Source organism: Aspergillus sydowii (genome assembly GCF_001890705.1).
Source record: "Aspergillus sydowii CBS 593.65 unplaced genomic scaffold ASPSYscaffold_3, whole genome shotgun sequence".
NCBI classification, from domain to species: Eukaryota; Fungi; Ascomycota; class Eurotiomycetes; order Eurotiales; family Aspergillaceae; genus Aspergillus; species Aspergillus sydowii.
Genome location: NW_024467861.1, coordinates 2,065,725 through 2,086,601, shown reverse-complemented (window position 1 = coordinate 2,086,601; position 20,877 = coordinate 2,065,725). Strand labels below are relative to the sequence as shown.

Here is a 20,877-nt window from a genome sequence, read left to right as displayed (position 1 = left end):
GCTATGCGTTAAAGTTCGAGGGAGTACTCTAAGGAAGACTAGGTACTTCTCATTGGAACATCCTCAAACCAGACAACGAAATGAATGAAGACCCAGGTCTTGGCCCGATTATTAGCTCCTAGCTTGAAGTGCATTCCAAAATCGCCGCCAATGGCAAACCGAGTGCACCAGCAGAGGCTTTCGCGGTCCAGTCGGCATAAATATGATAGTCGTTGTAGTTTCGACTTCCGTGATCTGCATTACGATTCCTAGCGCGACGATCATGTAGTCTCCGAGATCAAATGAAAACCGTTGGTATTTACAGCTATTTGCTACGGGATAATCAAGTTATATATAATTGTGGTTCATCACCAGGATGCTTGCATTAGGGTATACACTAGAACAGGCAATAACACTGACCAGCCAAGAGCAATCACACACGGTCGTCAGCTAGGTCTTCAAAACAGAAACAGGATATAACAATGCAGATCCAACCCGTACAGAAGGGTAAACAGATATGCGTGCTCCAAAGAAGCCAACTCGAGTCTCAGACAGGATCTGGCTTTGTCAAACCAACATGAGGTAGTAGTACAAGGCTTGAACAGCGGCGTTGAGAATAGCAGCGTCAATTCGTAATCATGGCGCAATCGTGGCGCACTGGACATAGGAAGAACTCAGCACATCATTTTTAAACTCATTTTCTTCATTGTCTTTCTGACCCATCGGTCAGATTGGCGCCGACAGAAAGTGCAAACTAAGGTCAATATGCAAAGGTCCAGCGGGAATCGGTGATCCACTAAACGATCATTTGCGCAATACCTTGTCCGCCCAAGGTCTTGCTGCCAACAAACTCCTGGCTCTTGAGGGCAGCCAGTGCATAGAAAATGCCGGCGATGAGAAGGAGGACAGCAGCCGCAATTAAACTAGAGCCTTTCTCGATGAGACTAAGCCACTGGACAACACTCATGACGGTATACATTCCAGCACGCATCCAGTTGGTTGTGAAGCGTCGGATAAAAGTGTCGAATTTCTCGGATGTAGGGCAGATTCTGAGGAGGAAAGGCACCTCAGTGAAGATTAGGATGCAACCGGAAACGCTATATCGATGAGCCGTGATACACACTACCAAGATATGATTTAACTCACATGCACAGAATACTGAAAACGATGAGGACCGCATTGAACGAGAAGATGTTGGCGATACCGACGGCAAGACACAGGATGATGCACAGCACACCCGTCCTAACAGCCATTGATTGTCAGCAACTGATTCTTGCAATAGACGCGATGTGACAATTTTTCAAGGTGACCACGCCGTGGAAGAGATGCCAGCAGCGTTACAGCGCACCAAACCAGTGCAAACAATGCCAAGCATATCCGTTGAGATTCCAGGCAACCATTATTTATCACCGAAGGGTTTTATGATGCGCATCGTTGTAACGAGGAAGAAGGATTAATATATATTCAGGAAATCGGGTTCATACCATTGCCCGTAGATACCTAGACGATGACTTGTTAGCTTCTATCTCTTTGCTTACTCGGAATATGGCGAGCGGGAAGTCATACTGAAGTTTCTTGAGCGCAATTCTTCCGTGATAACAGACATTGTTACGGTTCAAGTATAGCAATTATCGCAAAAAAGAATATAGCTGGCGAGTTGCTGGGAAGAAGGTTGAATGGAAGCGAGGGAGTTGAATAGATGAAACAAGGAAGATTGCGAAGAGTGGCTTGTAGATGTTTGAAAGGCAGAGGCAACAAACAAAAACTGGGGCCAACTTGCCATTCTCGCCGATCGCTTCACCGCCTACAGGCAGAATCGCACCCCAAGATAACGGCTGTGAGGAGTAAATAACTTCAGTTCTCCGCATCACCCTGAAAACTATATTCAATTTCCCAGTCCCATTATTTCTTTAGAACATTGCTTTCTTAAATTGACCCAACGCGGACCCAATCACTAGATATAGTGCTCTGAAGTGCGACAAAATTTTCAGTTATCAACTGCCTCTAGCGGCCATGGACGATAACAAGCACAGCCGCAATGTCTCCAGATGTAAGAACAGCCATTCTTGCTGTTCGTATAATGATACTAACGCTAACCGAATCAGCGTCGCGACCACGTAGCTCAACCAAAGGTCCGCTAGATCAGCCAGACGAGTAAGAGACGTAATCCCCAAGCGACGGCATGTATGCTGATTACATCTAGCCCTCTCAACGTTCAGGACTTGGGCAAGATACATACGCCCTTGAATCAGAACGCAGTCGATTATGGGGCGTGTACAGGCGCCTCGTTCAGCTCACTGGATCCGCTGGCCCCAGAAGAATTATCATCAGATTTGGATAGGGACCTGTCTTTTCTTCTCCGGTATGACAATTACCATTCGCTCTCGCAAGTCGACATCCCACATGCTTTGCGGTCGGAATTTATATCGCTCACGTCTGATGCAACATTGGATTCGTCACTCGGTACTGTTGAAAGGCTTCTGGCTGAGGGCCATTTCCTCTTAGCCGCCTATCTCTGTGGCTCGATCCTAACATCGACTTTAATATCCGCGAAGAATTTCAAGGTGATATTTGCCCTGTTCTACACACGACTGGCGTGCCTAGAAATTTCCGGCAATACGGTCATTGCAGCCCAAGAATCCAAAGCGCTTGAAGATCTGAGTTCAACATTTTACTATGTGGATCCCGAATTTAAGGTGGCCGATGCAAATGGTCATCAATCCAACTTCCCCCAGCATATTGCACCATGGCCACTCCGTGTTTTAGCCATCAGACTACAGAGTATAGGATTCGGTGACCCGCGTAGGGGAATTGGAGGCTTGTACGAAATCGGCCTAGAAGCGCGAAGAGAGATTATGCGCCCGAATCTAGGACCCGCTGAACGAGAAATTTGGAAACAAAGACTATCCGATCTTGGGGTGCGAACGGTCAATGCACTGATTGAAATGGGGGATCTCAACGCAGCCAAAAGATCTCTAGAGGGCTTAACACAGATGGAACATGCCAACGAGATTACCAAATTAAGAACAGTGCTTCTTTTGCTCTCGATTGGCGATGTTGACGCTGCGAGGAAATTATGTGTGGACTTCGGTGACACGGGTGACGCAATATTCAAACCTCTTCTCAGTATGGCCGAGGGTCGTTACGACGACGCAGTACTTGAATGGCGCAGCATACTAGATATCAAGGACAAGGAAACCGATGACGCCATTATCTCCCAGAACCTGGCCGTATGCCTTCTATATACTGGCCGGCTAAGTGAGGTGTGTTTCTAATTCTATCTGCCATGCGACGGAACTAACAATACTGTATTCAGGCACGTGAGGTCTTGGAATCCTTGGTCCAGAAGCAGCTCTCATTCTCCAGCCTTGTATTCAATTTGGCAACAGTCTATGAGTTGTGCTCTGACAAGTCTGTAGAGTTGAAGCATGGACTTGTCGAAGTTATCGCCAAACAACCAATCACGGGACATACGAATCTAGACCGGCTGAACACTGATTTCAAGTTGTGAAAATGATTAGCTGTGGTAGGTGATATGTCTATGAATACACTTCACGTGTTGCTTTAACACCAGCAGCACCCTTTTATTGAACGCCAGCACCGATGCTCCAGAGCCGCCATGCAGTATCATAATAAATATATCGTAATCAAAGCATCAACCTGTGCTTTCCTGAATGGGCGTAAGATTGCCCTCGGGTTTTGGCTTTGGTCTCGGTTTTCGGATTATAATCCTATCGCCTTCTTTCTCCCACCCTAGTTTCTCTTTCTCCGCCAGCTTCTCCCATGTCCACGTGTGATCCCCAGTACAGCCTTCAACGATCCACGCAACGTCGACACTCAAGTAAGTCTTACCGACTGCTTTAAGAGCGTGCCTTCGAACCCGATCTTCTGCCCAGTTCATCACTGCGCGCATGGATGAATCGACTTCTTTTCGTACCCGCCAGAATAAAATCCAATTATCATGCGCGATGGCTTGCAGAGTCTGATCAACATCCCGTGACTGGTAATTATACTGCCTGCGCGCCCGTGCGCGCAGCTCAAAGGCAGCAGCCAAATCCTCTTGCCGACACGCATAGTCAAGGATGAGGTATGAAATGTGATCCTTCAACTCCGATTCCGGTAACGGGTTAGAAGGGGTGTGGAGATCGTCGAGAAGGTGGCGAAGCGAAGGAAAGTAGGACGGTGGATGTCGAGCTTGGATTGAGACTTTGATGGAGAACACATGGACTCGTTGCGAAAACGCGATTGGGGTAGTTGAGGCAGTGGCCAATACGGCCTCGCGAAGCTTACGAAGGGACAGAAGGAGGGTGGACAACTCTGTGGCAGCTGAGGGACCGGGTGGCACTGCCGGTTTGGTAGACTGTGAAACCGAAGCTGGGGGATTTCTTGTTGCGTCGGTCGAGGCGCTTCGGGGCAAGGACAACCAAGCTGCATCTAAGTCCTTGGAGTGCCGCGCACAAAACCCAACGTATCTAGTCACAATCTTGTCATAGTAGTCCTTCTGGGCTTTCTGGTTTAGTAACCTGCACGGGGTCAACTCGGCCGAGCCAGAGGTCCAAAAGAACGAGTGTCATACTTGCGGTCTCCTTTGGACACGAAACCCACGGACTCGAGGGAATCAGTCACCGGTTTCAGGCGACTATGCGACCATTTTCCAGGAGGTGCTCGACCACTCATGACTGCAGGCGAGTTGGTCTGGCATTCGGTATAGAATGAGGTCAGATATGGTATGCAGGTGGGATCTCGGACCTCCCGTCACCGGGAGTCGAAGGTAAAGAACGGGATTTGAATGATAGAGAGCGTCTTGCAGCTGATATTTGTGCAAGACATTGGCACAGTCTGTGCGATCTGAGATGTAGGATGGAGATCCAAAGAGAGCCTGAAGAATGTCCGCGGGGAAACTGCAGGGCCGCGGTACGAGATGTTTGTCTTGTTTGTCTGCCTCCCAACAGCGGCCGAGGTACCGTAAACCTACGGAGTTACTTTTGTTGAGTGGCTCAACTACTTCTTTCTCTACAACATTTTTTGGGCATCGCTATAATGAGACATATACAAGCCATATTAATACATTCTTAGCAGTTTTGATCACGCTATTGTTGCTCTTATTTCTTTTTTGGTTAGAAGTTTCTTCTGCATTATTGCTTATTCACGATGCCACTTGGTCAGCGTTGTCCCACCGAAAGCCATGAGAAGGATCCAGGAAGCTGTCAGACAGCCTCTGTTACGACCACAGTTTTGGAGGATCCTCCTCGGGCTATCAGATTGCTCCTACACTGGGACGATTTGCCCCACTGGCAGCGCGATAACCAGCATATCCATACAGGATATCGACCAGCATCGTATTCGTTCCTCGGATCGTTCCAGTCCCTGGCATATATTCACAACGAGACTGTGAATATATATACGCATCTACTGCCATCTTTACTGGCAGTCCCTGCGGCTATTCAACTGTATCGGGCCGTTGCGCCACGCTATGAAACTGCCACTCATGATGATATCCGAGCGTTTGGCTGCTTCTTTGCGGGCGCCGCCTTTTGCCTGGGGATGTCGGCGTTCTATCATACCATATCGAATCATTCCCCGACTGTGGCACGCATTGGAAACACGTTCGACTACATTGGTATTGTGGGACTAATTGTGGGCAGCTTTGTTCCTAGTGTCTACTATGGTTTCTACTGCGTTCCTGAGTTGCAGAAGCTTTATTGGAGCATGATCTGCACAATGGGCCTTGGCTGCGTCGTTGTTTCGATCTTTCCTCAGTTCCGGACCCCCCGTTGGCGCCCATTTCGGGCAGGCATGTTTGTGAGCATGGGTCTGTCGGCAGTGTTTCCTGTAGTCCATGGGCTGCAGCTCTACGGGCGTGACCAGATGGTGCGTCAGATTGGACTCGGCTGGCTCCTGCTTCAGGGATTTCTGTACATCCTAGGAGCGGGGATATATGCAGCCCGAGTCCCCGAACGGTTGCGACCAGGGATGTTCGATCTTTGGGGGAGTTCGCATCAGATATTTCATGTGCTTGTCGTCTGCGCCGCCGTGGCTCATCTGACAGGACTTTTGAGGGCTTTTGATCATAGACATAGCGGGACCGCAGAGCGCTGTCCTCCGGGTGCCGTTCTATGATTCGTCAGGATGAACTTGATGATCACACGAACAAGCAAAGAAAAAGGGAAAAAAGAAAAAAAAAGTTGCGAGTGGATAACACGTTACCTTGGGCCAGAAGTCGCAATGTCCAATCTTAGCGTGGTATATATGACGGGCGGTGATGATATGGGCTCTGACGCTCACCAAACGAGATTTGTCCAACCCTCAAAAGGGTTCTCCATGCTGACCATGGCAACTTGTGCAACTGCGAGTAGAGGTGAGTTTGTCCTAAACCGGGGACAACCCATCGAAAGAGACCATATTGCAAAAGAGAGCAGCCGCTGCAAGAGGGGTGTGCTGCTGTCGAAGCCTGTGGATTCCACTGCTTCCTGTGCGGTTTCGCAACCAAAGCCAGGCAGTCGAGGCGTGCCTGCTTGCGCCTGATTACAGCTCACATGCTGCGCTGGCTTGCATCCCAAATATGCTTCCCTCGGCAGACGATGCCCTTTTTTATTGGATATTACCTGGAGGCTGTTGTTTTTATTTGTCTTTTTATTTTTTGGGGCAACCAAGCCGCAAGAGGGTCAATCGACTTACAACAACTCCACGATGTTGCACCTGAGCTTATCCATCGGCATTGCCGTGCTTGACTGCGACTGGATGGGCGGTTGTTCTGGCCTCCTACCAGGAACCGTCGACTGCATGCAGTGATTGGCATCCATTGCCTAGGTTTCTGGGCGGCTGGGGTCAGTCGGACTGCTGGAGACGTGCAGATGGACGCATGAATCGCAGTTGGTTGGGACGCTGCGAGGTGGATCAGAAATTTTGGGGTTTCACAACGGCTGACTTTCTTCTGCGCTCGGGTCCTGAGTCAAATATGAACTGAGATCTGCAACGTAAATTGGCTGAGAATATATGCAAATATGTATATGTATACATATATATATATATATATCACAATGCGCTAGATGGTACTTGGCTTATGGTCAAAGAGTTGTGCCTTTCCCTTTTTCCTGGCCGACTTCAGATCCGCGCTTGCATAGCAGAAGCTTCTGAAAACCCACTCGTGGCCCTCGATGCTCACTGAATCTGGCACGCCCTCCAGCAACGGAGACACACCGAAGCTCCGAACTGCCTGCGAAAACTGTAGGCAGTCAAAAGTGAAGTGCAATTTGTCCGGGAAGGATACGTGCATTCGCTGCCTCCGCCATGGGCTACCGTGTCGTTACCAAGCCGCCAACCGGTCCGGCAAGCCCAAGGGGAGCAAGAATCGGTCCACACTCCGAAAATTGGGACAGCTGCAGGAGAGCAAGAGTGCATTTACGTCGGGCGATCGACTGGCCAAGAAAAGCATCGAGGCTATACCGAGTCCGCGATTCACGCACAGCGATATTGATATGGTAGTCCCCCTCTCATCTGGTATCGGCCCGTTCTCTGTTTCTAACCCTCGCAGAGTTCACAGGCGGTACAGAGCCTATCCGAAAGCCCCATGAATGACGTTTCAGATGCTCCTATGATGCTGGCGGACTACACCGAGTACCCTTCGCTCTACCCGGACTCAATGGCCAATAGCCCCTGTGCAGCTTCGATGTCACCGACGTTTCTTCAGAAGGAGTTCATCACAAAAGGGCTAATCACCTTTCCTCTCGCCGTTCACATCCCGAATGCGCTACGACCAACATGTGACTGCGCAGAGACCCTGGTTTTCTATCACGACAATCTCCGGCAGATGGCGGTCAGTCCGGGGCAGCTGCGGTTTGACCAGATGCTCCAGGGAGTGCAGGCAGCACTTTCGGTGTGTCGCGGATTCCTGCAGTGCCCGAGCGGACACCGGGACAACCACAGCGCCAACGAGACAAGTTTAATCCTCTGCACATCTACCCTCGAGACCGCCTTGCAACTGCTGGACTTCTGGACCACGTACGATTTCTTGCCGCAATCTAGAGAAGGTCTCCGTGAAACAGTTAGTTACGGCGAGTATGCGATGGGGCCACACGAGGGCCGCCGGATCCGCCGCTTCCTCATCCGAGGGCGCCTCCTGTTCTGCAAGGACACTCTCGGTCTGCTTAAAGGCGCGGCGGGGTTTAACGAAGACGGGTTGGGAGGAAGCTGGCTGCAACAGATCATTGGGGGCTCGGAGGCGATGGCCGATACGTTTCTCCATGCCATCTCGGAGGCAGACTGTATTTGCAGTTCACCTAGCTACACCTAGGCATCTAATACCTAATCTAATTACTATCGCATAGTACATACTAGTGTTTAATGAGAGACAAGACGTTTGAATACTTACTTTATTTACTTGTTTGTTTGTTATGTTCGGCGATATAGGATGGACGCTTTCCTTCAGCCGGACGGCTCTCGGCTGCTCTTTAGCCAACGGGCCTCGGCAAACCCCACGTCGTATACTATAATAACACCACCACCATCATTCTCCATCTCCAATTTCCAACTCCACCTTGATCTTTTGCAAGAAAAAGAAAGTAACAAAATGGCCTCCCGCCTCTCCCAGCTAAACGCCCACCTCAACTTCCCCCGCGGCCTGCTTGCCGGTCAGGTCGCGATCATCACTGGCGCAGGCCAGGGCATCGGAGCCGAAGCAGCACGGCTTTTCGCCAACGAAGGCGCAAAGGTCGTTGTTGCTGATATTGACAGCGGTGCGTGAAATCCTTTATTAGAAACAAGTTCCAATCTTTTGGAAATTAATCTAGGACTAACTTCTCCGGATTATAGAGAAAGCAAACGGCGTAGTCAACGCCATCAACGGCGCCGAGTCCGGCCGCGCCATTGCAGTCGTCGGAGACGTTCTCGACGACAAGTACATCCAGACTCTCGTCGACAAGGCAGCCGAGTTCGGCAACGGCAAGATCCATGTTATCGTCAACAATGCCGGGTTTACATGGGACGGGGTTATTCATAAGGTAAGGATTCCTCCCATCCAACTGGGCTGGCTCTACCCTACCGCACACATTGCTAACAAGCGATTATCAGATTACCGACAAGCAATGGGATACCATGGTCGCTGTGCACAACACTGCGCCGTTCAAGCTCATCCGCGCCGCGGCCAAGTACTTCCGCGTGAAGGACGGCGAGCCCCGAGTCATCATCAACATCTCGAGTACGAGTGGTATCCACGGGAACGCGTAAGTGCCTGTCCCTGTCCCTGTCCCTGTCCCGGGCCTTTAACCCCCAAATGCCACCGGGCAATGTCAGCAGGCAATAACAATGACGATGACAATGACAATGACAATGCTAATTCGAAACAGAGGCCAAGCAAACTACGCCCTCGCCAAAGCAGGAGTAGTCGGACTCACCCGCACTATCGCAAAGGAGTGGGGTCCTCAGTTCGGCGTGCGCAGCAACACCATCGCCTTCGGATTCGTGCAGACGCGACTCACGGCCGCAAAGGAGAAGGGCGCATTCATTACCACGCCCGACGGTACCAAGGTTGCCCTGGGCATTCCGGGACAGCAGATCAATGCGCGCCAGGGGGGTGAGAAGCAGAGTTACCCTGATATTCCCCTTGGGCGGCCTGCGAGCCCTGAGGAGGCGGCGAGGAGTGTTCTTGCGGTTGCCAGTCCGTTGTTTAGTTATGTAAACGGGGAGACGATTCGAGTTACTGGAGGGCGGAATATGTAAATAGCGTTTTTATTTACCTTTTTTTTTTTTTTTTTTGGTAGGAGGGGAGGAATGAAACCATGTGTTGGTTAGTGATCTATATTTAAAGTAGTATCTATTTGGTAAAGTATATATGGTACATGGCTCTCAGACACATGGCCGGCCATATGCTCAAAGCTTAACCTTCGAAAACTTTGTTCCTAGCGAATGTTGATGCTAAGCAAGGGTGATCGTGAAAGTAAATGTCAAGACGTTATCGTATCGAGAGCATCGTATTTATATCGCTTCGCGCATTGCGCATGCCATAAGCAACTATCCACCGAGCTAAACAAGCCGGACAATTTATCAACAAGAAGCCTGCCTTCCGTATAAAAATTCTCGGGTATATCCCAAACCCAAGCCTGAGCAAGGGTGACGTGACCAACAGCCGTCCAACTCCTAACATAAAAGCAAGGGGAAAATAAAAACAAAAAAATCCAACAAGACAGTCCAGGTGTATGCATGCTTCATCTTCCGGGGGTATTTTCTCACAGCAACAAAGTGAAAAATCAGAAACCAAATGAAAACTCCAAGCTCCGCAACAATAATTCATCAAAGTACCAAGTGACCCTCCCAAGAGAAATAACATCGACATATTATAACAGAAATCCAAATTTCTGGTCCCAGTGGATCGATCCATAGGATTGACTAAAGGCTTTATCCTTCGGCAACCCTTGGGTTAATCCTTGGGAATTCCGATTGGCATGGCAAAACTAGGCAAGATCCAAGGAAGTCCGCAATCTCGGCCAGAAAACAATTAATCGTATGTCCAGTTGAGGAGAAGAAAGAAAACCAGGTGGTAGTAGTCCGGGAAAATAATACAGTGGGTAATAAAATAATGTCCAGAGAAGGAATGGCGTGAATGGTGTGTGTTTTGGCGTAAATCGTGTTCGCGAGTGCGCGAATTAACAAACGGGTATAGGGTAGGTGTATGGTTGCTGGCAGACCACGAAAGGTTCGGTCAAAGGTGGTACCGGGATATCACCACATGCGACAGGGTCCGGTTGGGCAAAGTCATCCTTGCAGACTGTGTCGTCCGGACCAAGGGAGGACATGCTGTCCATGTCTGAATAGCCTTCCGTGTAGGAAGAGGCGTCCGAGACGGCGGAGAAAGCATCCGAGTATTGAGACGAATCAGAGGAACAGACAGAGGGTTCAGTGTTCAAGGCGTCATCCACAATAGGGACAGGAACCTGCGGAGGGTGGATGTAGTTGACAAGTGGTCCAGTTGTTGAACCCCAAGGAGTCATGGGGTTGAGAGTGAATCGCGGACAGTCCAGAATGATTTGGCGCAGCTCCGGAATGGTAATCCTCCTTGATGGGTCAGGCTCGAAGATGCGGCTGAGGATACAGACCATCTCGTCCGACAAGGGGAGGATGGACTTGAGGAAGAATGGGTCCTTGAGGTAAGCGCGGAAGGTGGAATCCTCGAACGAGGCACGCTTCCACGGGTTACGACCGCAAGTCAAGTTGACGAGGATGACACCCAGGCTCCAGACGTCATTTGGTGCAGATTGGTAGTATGACATGGGGCGGGGGTTCGGTTGCTGGCACTCTGTAATGAGGTTAGCCTTGTTAAATCTAGACCACTTAGGGGAGATGTTACCTGGCGACATGTAAAATGTCGACCCGCATCCAAAATCGGAGGTGAGATAGTCCGTTGTAGCAAGGCCAAAGTCGGCCAACTTGACGGTCAATCCCTGGTCGGTGACCAGAATGTTCTCCGGCTTAAGATCCCTGTGGTAGATTCCGAGCGAGTGGCAGTAATGGACCGCATCCAGGATTTGAAGAAAGACGCGCTTAACCAAAGGGTCATTCCCAACAAAGTGGCTCTTGTCGGTAATGCTTGAAAACAGATCCCCTTCGGGGCAGAATTCTATAACCACATAGGTGCAGTCGATGGAATCCATAATGCGGACCAGGGAGACGACATTGGGGTGTTGGCTGGCCATGTGGTGGAGCTTGATCTCACGTTGCTGGAACTTGAGCTGGCGGGGATCCAAGCCAGCTTTGTTGAGGGCCTTGACAGCGTATAGAACGTCGGTATGGATGTCCACGGCTGTGTATACCACACCATAGGCGCCAACTCCGAGGATGCTGGTGAGCTCCAGCCGGTTGGCTAGGAGCAGTCCTAGGCGGTCTTCCGGAGCATAGCGGGGGATTGGGGGAGACTGAGGAGGGGTGGGGAGCACATGAGGGTACATGAAGGGGAGAGGCGGGGCCAGCATGGCAGTCGAGTAGTTTCAATTTTCCTTGGGGAAAGCGAAAGAACAACTAGGCCTGATCCAGTGGAGTGGGAGAGATGGTATGTAGTAGTAGAGCAGTAGTATATCCTGGGGGGAAGGCGGGATATATCCTATAGAGTTGGGGGAGCTGGCGCGAGAGACAAAAAACACCAAATCGGACCGGATGGTATGGTTTTAAGAAGCCATGGAAGGAGTGAAGTCGGTCAAGTCTATCCAGGAGTCCAGGGAAATATCCAACAGCGGGATGTGTTGGTGGTTGTGTTGTGTTGGATGGAGCAGTTCAGTTGAGTTGCACAGCCCAGCGGTTCCAGGGACTTGGCAGAGTAAGGCTTGTGTTTGTCCGTTGCAAGTAGATGTTTGTTGTTGACCGGCAATCCAGATATTAGAAGGAAAGATATAATACTGATATATAAATACGAACGAAAGCAAACAAGAAGAGAAGACGAGGGAGAGAAGGATAGAAGAGGACAAGAAGGACGAGGAGGCGTGGAAGGATGCGAGAGGAAAGGGGGAGGATAGCGGCGGTACGGGGCACGGCGAGCAGTAATAAAAACAACACCGGCGAAGCATAACAGAGCATGTTAATTGCGAGAGGACCGCCGCTCGTGGCCACCGCCTGCGCTGCCCCCGTTCTCCGGCGTGGTTACATCTGGGGCCCGCTGACTGGCTGCCACTGCGGCGAACGGGGCGCTGATAGGCGGCCCCAGCTGGCAGCCCCCACCGGTCACTCATTGCGCTCTGCTGCACACACCGCCAGGCCCCCACTCACACTCGCCCGCCACGCACGCTGATTTGGCGGCCGCTCCGGTTTCTTATTTTACCAGCCTCTACGATGATTCATGACATCCAGGATCGCCCCCCGTCCGCGCTCGAGTCTGGCGAGACTCGACGAATGGGCCCTTGGAAGGCTTGGAGATCGGATGGCAACTTGCCTGCACACCGTCTTTTTCGAATGTTCCATACCCTCTCTCAAAGTTCGAGCTGCTGCATACGAGGTCTCCGCAGAGACCCGCGGGCGTGCAAATCAGCATCAGCCAGGAGTCGTGGCACTGCAGGCGCCTGCAGATGGTGCCCGCCTGCCCGGGCGTTCATTTCACACCGTGGACCCCCTCATCTCAACGCCCTGTTCTGCTCAGGCTCTCAAATCGGAGTATATAGCGCCCACCAACTGCCCAGCCTTGCCTCCACTTCTCTTCTTCCTCCCTCAAACAGACATCTCGAACTGAACCACGGCTGCAAGAAGGCAACGGACGGCACGCCGCACGGCGAAACCAGCCAGTTCCGGGGCTCTTGCCACTGGCCTGAGGCCTGGCACGGCTATGCTTCCATGTGGTTGCGAGTTGCGACCTGGAACATGGACTGTGGATCTCGCCCTTAATCTCAGCAGATTAAGATGTCGACAGTGCGTGTCTGGTCCACTTGAACCTGTGGTCCTGCCTCTGGCTGTGACTCTTGACGCCGAAACCATCCAAAATAGAAGTCCTCACAGTCGTAACCCTGAGCACTACTCCAGTAGAGTCGCCAGTACACCTGCCACTAGCAGTAACTCCACACAAACCTGGCCAGAGTCAGTCGCGACAACTGAGTCTGACAGTGGTGAAGCAGCCAGCGTTGCCAGTCTCACCAGACCATACCAAACACGAAAGTGAGGCAGCAGCGCACAGCCAATAGCCCGTTTCCCTCAGAAGAATGGGGATCCGAATTCAGCCGCCGCGGGTCATGATTGGCTGGATTGTTGCCACGTTTGCTGTCCAGAACAGGGCTGGGCGCTGCTGTGAGTGGGGAGCCTGGCCGGGTCTGTGCGTCCCCAACTGAAGCCTGAGGCCCACTCATCTCCGCCGCTGCCATCTCTGCCTGTTGTTGATGCGCCTCCTCCCTGCGCATGAGCTCATCATCCCTCTCCCAGCAAGCACTCGGCGGTTTTTCTCATTGGCTCCCGCTCCTCTTCCTTCTCTTCCTGATGCCTTCCTATCGAGGATCACTGCCTCGTCTTCGTCCTTAGCATGGATCCATATTCCCATGGATCCGTCTACCAGCCTCGATCTCCATGCCTGCCAGACCCAGCCCACCACTTCAGGTCCCTGTCCAGACTCTTTGTCCAAAGATAGCTCATCAGATGGTGAGAGCGAGGAAAATACGTGCTTGTCCCCGGAACCCGCCTAGTTCCTCCCGCGACCACCCGATTGAAAGTTCACGCGCGCAGTTCATTATTGTCTGCCTGGCCAAATCCGGGGTAGTCGACAGTGTCCGAAGGGACCTCCAGCCTCGAAACCCCCCCAAACAAACTAACCAACCAACGAATCCAACCAAGTGTCCGGACCTCTTACGAACCCCTCGAATGCTGCTGTTCCTTGGTCGGCGCTATATCTTGCAGTTGGAACCAAGAACCTCAAAGAGACTTTCAAAGACACCGAGTAGGAATCTTCGTGCCTGACTGCATCCACTGATTCGCAATCTATATCCGAATAGGTGGCTACTTACTGGCCGGTATCTTCGCTACCTAAGCAGCTCCAGTGCTGGTTTTAGGCACCCAGTCCCGCACTCGACAAGTCGACGACAGTCATGGGAATGGATCCATACTTAGGTAGGTACGAATTCTGTAGAATCGTCAGTCACTGCCTAGTCGACCGGAGGGGCTCCACATTGCTATTGCTTGCTACTCCGTACGTACTGAGGCTCCCACTCCCTCCCCCCTTGGAGTCATAACAGACACACAAACACAGCTGGTCAGTGATACGGTAGTGGACCGGTCAGCTTGCGAAAATGCCGTCGATCACCGGACTGGGATGAGATCTGCCTCTCTGTGTGATATCGCGCCCACGGCCCAGCTTAGGTTGAACGGTCTACAACCTCTTTTGCCACCACTTGAGTCAAGCAAGTATCAGTTGACTGCGTTCCTATATTGTGTGTTCCGTATAGATTTGCAATTTGGCTCTAGCTGCTTACGTTGGAGCTATGAAGCTATTGTGTAATGTTCAGTGCGTAATATGATATCATTTACTATGCTGTGTATACAAGCTGTGTCACCGGCCCCGTCCTATGGAGTATTAACAGCCTCACATTCGCTATGTTCAATATTTGTAGTAATAATAGCAGTTGATCATCGTCATCATAATATCAGATCTTCGGCCTCGAAATGAATGGGTGCTTCAGCGCCTCAGCTGGGGTGCATCGCTTTTCCGGATTCAGGCTTAGGCAGCGCTCCAATAGGTCAACGAAAAGCGCCAGCTCCTTTGCTTCACTATCACTCATCCCTCGTGTCCCCTTTCCCAATAGCCTGGTCTTCAAATCGCGGGTGGGCTTCTTGAAGTCCATCACACGGGTGGCGAGCCGTCCGGTGATCTTGTCCTCTTCAGTGCTGTGGAAGTTGGACATTTCGTCAAAGTGGAGGTGGGCTAAGGAGCCTCGTCGAAGGAGCTTGGGAGGGTATTTGCCACGGCATTCCATGATTGACTTGAGCATTTGGTTATTGTTGCGGCCTGTGAATAGGATTTTGCCCGTATACAGCTCGAATAGTGTGCATCCAATGGACCACATATCGATGGCGTAATCGTAGGGTATCCCCAGGATGATTTCCGGCGCACGGTAGAATCGACTGACGAGGTATGGTGTGATCTCATTATCCGAAGCTGGTGATGCTGAACCCAAGTCGCAAACTTTGAGAAGGTTGCGCTGCTCGTTAACTAGGAGATTGTCCGGTTTCAGATCAGCATGAAGGATATTGCATTTGCGCATTAGGCCGAGCCCAAGGAAGATTTGCTGGGCATATGCTCGAATCGCGCGCAGGTTAAGCCCTATATCGCGGCCAAATTTCTTGAGCACCTCTCGCAAATTCATGCTGAGGTTCTCAAAAACCATACACAAATGACCCTTGTGTTCGAAGCTCCGTACGAACTTGATCATGTGTTTCTTATCATCGGGGTCTGCTTCTTGGAGCTGCTCCAAAATGCCAATCTCCTTCAACCCAGCTTTCTTCATCGTGTCATTTTGTCTGATAATCTTGATCGCCACGAGTTTACCAGTATCCGAGTCAATCGCTCGCACTACAGATGAGAACATCCCCTTGCCCAAGTTTTGCTGCACGTGATACCGTCCATTGATCAGCTCACCAATCCGAAGGTTATAGTATCCTTCGGGGTCATCCCAGTTATCCATCATGCTAACGTCAAGCTCCCGTGGTTGGGGCACAGCAGACGTGGCAGATGCATGCGTATGCTGAGCTGCTTCCTGGTTATCTTCGGCGAACATGTCATCATCGTCCTCTGCAAACATATCATAAGGACCTTTCGTCTTCGGTTCTGGTGGTGGCGGGGCGTCTGGGAGAAGTACGTCCTGCTTGGTGGTTTGCGTCTCATCGTAGCTTGCAGCGGAGACTTCGTTGCTCCCAGTCTGCTGGCCGTGCTTCTCTCGCTCGGCCTTCATGTCAATAGTAGGATCATAATCTGCAGCTGAAGGCTCATCTTTGTCAGTGCCATCTACGCCACCTTCATGGACTAGATCCGAGTCTTTGTTAATTTTCAGCTCCGGAAACGGATCTGTATTGCTTTCATTGGGGGTCACGGCCGAGTCTGCATAAATGTTACTATTCATGAACTTCAAATTCAAGAAGCATAAAACAAGCATACCTGGTGTCTCGTTACTTGGTGTTACCGCTTCGCTTGTTGGTGGGGTTGAGTCCCTGTCGCCACTAAGATGCAGTGCTTGGATACGCAATGGGGCCGCCTGGTCTCTATATTTAGCCCTGATAGCTTCGCGTCGCCTGCGACGTTCCTCAAGCTGGGCAGCCTCGTCAATGGGTTCGGCGGGCTGTTCTTCAACAGTCTCTGCAGGACCATTCACGCTGGAGCAAACATTAGTACAGTTCCGTTTAGAACTGGAAGGCCAAACATACCGATCATCGCCATTAGAAGTAGCGGCCGTAGAAGCTGCCTGAACCTGATTTTTCTGAGTTTCAGCATCTTTCCTAGAATGTCGAGCGACAGCTGGGGGTTCTCCCCGTTCGCTCACTGACTGTTCAGTAGTAGAAGACCTTCTATTTTTCTGCGACGCCACACTATCCTCTCTCTGGTATCTTTGCGAATCCCACTCATCACCGGAGTACTGCTTGCGTTTCCGAACTTCGCGGTATGGCGACCGGCTTCGCGTCCGTGGCCGCTTTTCCCTTCGTTGATCATAATCATCGCCGTACCGAAGATCCGCAATCTGGTTTTCTTCCCGATCGTAGTCGTAGTAGTTCCTAGGCTGTCGGTGCGAATATCCCCGATCACCGTCGCGGCGATAGTCCGCACGTCGCGGTGGTGTGCGTCCAGAGCGTCTGTCATCATCGTAGCTATAATCATAGTCGTAGTCATCGTCCCGTCGACGCTTATAGCCTCTGTAATCTCGGTATGGAGAACGCGACCTCGACCGGGTCCTGGTCCTCGATCTCTGCCGACGAGGCGACTTGGTCACCGATGCGGATGAATTTCTAACTCTGGTGGGACGGTCAACGCTGCTGCCATTAAGAGGAAATTGCGACGTAGTTGCCTTCGACTCCGAACCTGATTCGATGATTTCGCCCTCAGAGGCGGTCGATGCAGACCGTGACCTGTGTGGTGCCATGGTGCTGACGGGCGGGCTCTTCTTGAAGTCTTATTTGACCGTGTTCAATGAAGGGTGATAGATATATCAGCTTCACGGATAGCAAGAGAAACTCGTGTTAGCTAGGATGCTTCCAGAAAGCTAAAGCGTTGAGAGTGATTGAGAAAGTCCAACCAACTGGGTAGAGACGCCACAGCGCTGTGTATCTTATCACCACCGAATGATGATGAAGTAGGACATGAAGCGCTCGAGAGTCAGAGTCGAGATGGGAAAGAGTGATTGATTGATGCTCGGGCCTTGGGCAACGAGACTTTCTTTCTCCCTCGTTACTCACCTCGGGACGTTCAGTCACGGGGAAAAAGAGTATTTCCCGCCTAACCCGTTTAGGAACTAGCCTAGTCCCCGCAAGCGCTTCATACACTTGCTCATTTTTTTTTTCCATCCCCCTCCTCCTTATCCCCATCGCAAACAAACCCAGATACCCTTTTACAACCAAAACTCCCCTATACACATATCACAATGGGTGGCGCAAGCAGAGAAGGTGAGTTTCGCCCCCGAGCCCCACCGTGGCCTTGTTCTTGCACGGTTGCTAAATCTCATCTCTAGGCGGCAAGGTCAAGCCCCTCAAGGCGGCCAAGAAGGAAAAGAAGGATCTCGACGATGACGACCTCGCTTTCAAGGAGAAGCAGAGAGCCGGTACGTTACCCTTTACATTCGTGGCCTTTCGGGCAAGATTGCTGGCGGCTAATACGTTTCCTTCCGAATCTATAGAAGCCAAGGCGAAGAAGGATTTGCTAGACAAGGCTAAGGGCAAGGGCCCGCTGAACACAGGCAGCCAGGGTATCAAGAAGTCTGGGAAGAAATGAATCTGTTTAGGCAGCATTTTGCAAATCTCTCTTTTACGAATTCAACGAGCCACGAGCCACGAATGCAAATGGGTTCTTTATACCCGCAGTGGCAATGAACAAACCCTGCGCTTCGCTTCGCATCTATATGAATGAGCGGCATTTGATACTTTTTCATGGATTATCTTCGACAGTACGCCTCTTGTGTTCTAGGAGTATAGAAGATTTCGAGGGTCCATAGTTATAGGGGCCTTTTTCCTGGTTTCTTGGGCTGTAGGGTTGAAGAGATAAATGAACAAGAAGGGTATCATTCGCGCACTACCAGGTACAAAGTAAGATATCCACCAACATTATCGCCAACAAGAAGGTATGGCAGAGCAGAACATAAATACCGCGGCTCAAAGTGCTGAAGGTTGGAAGCGTAGTTGAAAAGACATGACTCAACTAAGGCTGAAAAACAGAAACAAAGGGAGAATCGATTAAGGGGAAAATACATATTCAGCTGGTCACTCTCTTGACCCATAAGCTGCTGCTCTGCCCATATACATCCTCATTCTCGCGCTTCTTCCAGGCGCGGAGTATCTTCAAGCCGATATCATGCTCTTCCTTCTTGATTTCGGCCAGTTCGTTATTAAGACTTGCAACTGTCTTCTTGACCTCCTCGCGAGCAGCCATGTCGTAGGCGACGGAACTCGGTTGGATGACTTGCGTCAACTCATTGATCATCGTGTTGATATTCATCCTGCGGCGCACGAGGTCATTCCTCTTTGCTTCCAGCATTTCTATGCGATCCTGGGCCGTCATTTCTGACGGATTCGGGGGCAGCGCCTTCTCCGAGGGCACTTCAGACGGAGTGGGCTTTCTGATGGGTCGCTTTCCAGGCGCCATCATGCTGGGAACTGGGCGTGACCGAGACATTATTGAGGGGGTGGCTTCGCTAGACTGAGACGCTGTTTCGATGATACTCGCCGGCGGGCTGGGGGTGATGCTGTTTCGGGCGCTTGGGGTTGAACTTCCAGCTTCGGTAGGATCATAGGTCGTGACACTGAAGCGACTTGTGGGTTCGTTAACGTCATCCTCAGCCAACGTTAAATCTGTTAGACTGGCGCTCAGCGGAGGCCCCGATGTAAGATCGACGCGCGGCGGGGCAGTGCCGCCGACGGCGCTAGTGTTCCTCGGTCTTCTGCTGGCTGGCTCAGCTTCTGTGTCGTACGTATTTGTGCGACTGCGAATTCGAGGCTGGGGCTGATGGCTTTGCCCGCCAGCTGTTATTGTCGTGGTTACTGTTCCAGCCCCGATACCCGCGACAGGCGGTGGGGTATTCATTTCTCTTAGACGATCGTTGCTCCTTGACAGGCGTAGACGGGATGAAGAGCGGTTCCTTGGCTTCTCTTCGATCGGGTTTATTGTTGCCGATCGACCACTTTGGCCTCTCCATGGTTCCCGTGGAGCAAAAGGAGTTGCTTCGTAGAAGTATCGATTACGAGATTCAGATGGTTTCCTCCTCGAATTGAGCTGTTCCTTGCCCCAACCAATAATCTTTGAACTGGTGGACTGAGGGACGGCGGCAGATGCGTGAGTTTCAAAAGAGACACTGCTAGGAGTAGCCTGTGCGTATCTACCTTGGCTACTTGTTGTCGGCTCCCCAGAGAAATCGTCCCATCGGGTTGCTTTAGCTCTCGGCGTCGGGTTTGGTGGCTGCTGGCCAGGCTGCGAATCGACACGCTTCCGCGGGACAGGTATTTGACTTGCGAATTTGCTCCCGATTCCGCCGGGATGAGTCGCTTGCGTGGATGCATCCTCTATAGGGGAAACCCGAGAGCTATCTTGGCTGTGGACTTGGCTAATCGGAGAGTCGGGAGGAGAAATATCGACACTCTCCGTTCCTTGAGAGTGGGCGCCGGCCGTGGCCGGAGGATGAAGCTGCGGAGGAAACTGATATGTATCGCTGATTGAGCGTTGGCGGTGATGATCAAAAACACCAGTATCTCTCGAATAGACTGAAGACGCTACCCGTGGATTGGGTTCCGGTTGAGGCGCGGTTAGATGGGAACTAGGAGGGCTAAAATAGCCATCAGTATCAAGCCACAAATGCCAAAAGGTCTGGTGGGTTGGTTGTCATACGATGGCAGCGCTTTCGCAGCGCGAGGTTGGGCAGTGGGCGGCGGCGTCTGATAGCCTCGAGCATCCTTTGACCACGGATTGTCCGCTGAGGGTTTGCGAGTTCGCTGAAATGACACTTTCCCCCACATCTCGGTCTTTTCTAGGACTGAAGAATCAGTGAGAAGTTCTTAATACTCGTACAGAATTAATTTTTGTACTCCATGGTCGCGACTTACCGCTGTTCTGCCCAAGTAAACCAACGCTGTTCAAAACAAATGCTCAATAGAAGATAGTCCCAATAATGGACACGTGAAAAACAGTCTGCTAGATAAGTACTCAAGCAGTTGACATGCCCGCACGTCGTATACAAAAAAGATTGGCAAATCGAG

General features: G+C 51.1%; 10 protein-coding genes across 10 annotated transcripts; 5 read left to right on the top strand and 5 right to left on the bottom strand.

Moving 5' to 3' along the window:
- Positions 1-337: 337 nt before the first annotated feature.
- On the bottom strand, positions 338-1,725 carry ASPSYDRAFT_42971 (Tvp18 family protein). Its single transcript, XM_040846573.1, has 4 exons — positions 1,546-1,725; positions 1,464-1,479; positions 1,126-1,221; positions 338-1,076 (listed from the first exon to the last, which is right to left on the bottom strand). Exons 1-4 carry the CDS (start codon positions 1,583-1,585, stop codon positions 776-778), a joined length of 453 nt encoding a protein of 150 aa, XP_040704914.1. The 5' UTR covers positions 1,586-1,725; the 3' UTR covers positions 338-775.
- Positions 1,726-1,992: 267 nt separating this feature from the next.
- ASPSYDRAFT_87661 (uncharacterized protein) lies at positions 1,993-3,490 on the top strand (the record flags this gene model as incomplete). The annotated part of the gene is made up of 4 exons (XM_040851880.1): positions 1,993-2,029; positions 2,085-2,133; positions 2,183-3,242; positions 3,296-3,490. 4 exons carry the CDS (start codon positions 1,993-1,995, stop codon positions 3,488-3,490), a joined length of 1,341 nt encoding a protein of 446 aa, XP_040704913.1.
- Positions 3,491-3,634: 144 nt separating this feature from the next.
- On the bottom strand, positions 3,635-4,656 carry ASPSYDRAFT_56492 (uncharacterized protein; the record flags this gene model as incomplete). The annotated part of the gene is made up of 2 exons (XM_040849222.1): positions 3,635-4,502; positions 4,556-4,656. The coding sequence occupies 2 exons, from the start codon at positions 4,654-4,656 to the stop codon at positions 3,635-3,637; spliced, it is 969 nt and encodes a 322-aa protein (XP_040704912.1).
- Positions 4,657-5,130: 474 nt separating this feature from the next.
- Positions 5,131-6,099, top strand: ASPSYDRAFT_147614 (hemolysin III family protein; the record flags this gene model as incomplete). Its single annotated transcript, XM_040841736.1, has 1 exon — positions 5,131-6,099. The coding sequence occupies one exon, from the start codon at positions 5,131-5,133 to the stop codon at positions 6,097-6,099; it is 969 nt and encodes a 322-aa protein (XP_040704911.1).
- Positions 6,100-6,923: 824 nt separating this feature from the next.
- On the top strand, positions 6,924-8,353 carry ASPSYDRAFT_789602 (uncharacterized protein). Its single transcript, XM_040850980.1, has 2 exons — positions 6,924-7,460; positions 7,514-8,353. The coding sequence occupies exons 1-2, from the start codon at positions 7,137-7,139 to the stop codon at positions 8,270-8,272; spliced, it is 1,083 nt and encodes a 360-aa protein (XP_040704910.1). The 5' UTR covers positions 6,924-7,136; the 3' UTR covers positions 8,273-8,353.
- Positions 8,354-8,548: 195 nt separating this feature from the next.
- On the top strand, positions 8,549-9,696 carry ASPSYDRAFT_146942 (SDR family NAD(P)-dependent oxidoreductase; the record flags this gene model as incomplete). Its single annotated transcript, XM_040841665.1, has 4 exons — positions 8,549-8,714; positions 8,791-8,978; positions 9,049-9,200; positions 9,324-9,696. The coding sequence occupies 4 exons, from the start codon at positions 8,549-8,551 to the stop codon at positions 9,694-9,696; spliced, it is 879 nt and encodes a 292-aa protein (XP_040704909.1).
- Positions 9,697-10,619: 923 nt separating this feature from the next.
- Positions 10,620-11,942, bottom strand: ASPSYDRAFT_56488 (serine/threonine-protein kinase; the record flags this gene model as incomplete). The annotated part of the gene is made up of 2 exons (XM_040849221.1): positions 10,620-11,269; positions 11,321-11,942. 2 exons carry the CDS (start codon positions 11,940-11,942, stop codon positions 10,620-10,622), a joined length of 1,272 nt encoding a protein of 423 aa, XP_040704908.1.
- Positions 11,943-15,077: 3,135 nt separating this feature from the next.
- ASPSYDRAFT_56487 (putative serine/threonine protein kinase (Prp4)) lies at positions 15,078-17,561 on the bottom strand (the record flags this gene model as incomplete). The annotated part of the gene is made up of 2 exons (XM_040849220.1): positions 15,078-16,528; positions 16,586-17,561. The coding sequence occupies 2 exons, from the start codon at positions 17,559-17,561 to the stop codon at positions 15,078-15,080; spliced, it is 2,427 nt and encodes an 808-aa protein (XP_040704907.1).
- A 498-nt stretch (positions 17,562-18,059) lies between these two features.
- ASPSYDRAFT_87654 (translation machinery-associated protein 7) lies at positions 18,060-18,406 on the top strand (the record flags this gene model as incomplete). Its single annotated transcript, XM_040851879.1, has 3 exons — positions 18,060-18,081; positions 18,147-18,236; positions 18,312-18,406. 3 exons carry the CDS (start codon positions 18,060-18,062, stop codon positions 18,404-18,406), a joined length of 207 nt encoding a protein of 68 aa, XP_040704906.1.
- Positions 18,407-18,883: 477 nt separating this feature from the next.
- ASPSYDRAFT_146146 (uncharacterized protein) lies at positions 18,884-20,446 on the bottom strand (the record flags this gene model as incomplete). Its single annotated transcript, XM_040841593.1, has 1 exon — positions 18,884-20,446. A coding segment is annotated over one exon (1,563 nt), but the record flags the coding sequence as incomplete, so codon positions are not given.
- Positions 20,447-20,877: the final 431 nt, after the last annotated feature.

Coding starts and splice junctions, on each gene's coding strand:
- ASPSYDRAFT_42971 (XM_040846573.1), bottom strand. CDS start 1,585: ATGTCTGTTATCACGGAAGAATTGCGCTCAAGAAACTTCA. Junction 1,077..1,125: donor GTTTTCAGTATTCTGTGCAT/GTGAGTTAAATC, acceptor TCATCGATATAG/CGTTTCCGGTTGCATCCTAA.
- ASPSYDRAFT_789602 (XM_040850980.1), top strand. CDS start 7,137: ATGCTCACTGAATCTGGCACGCCCTCCAGCAACGGAGACACACCGAAG. Junction 7,461..7,513: donor CGCACAGCGATATTGATATG/GTAGTCCCCCTC, acceptor TAACCCTCGCAG/AGTTCACAGGCGGTACAGAG.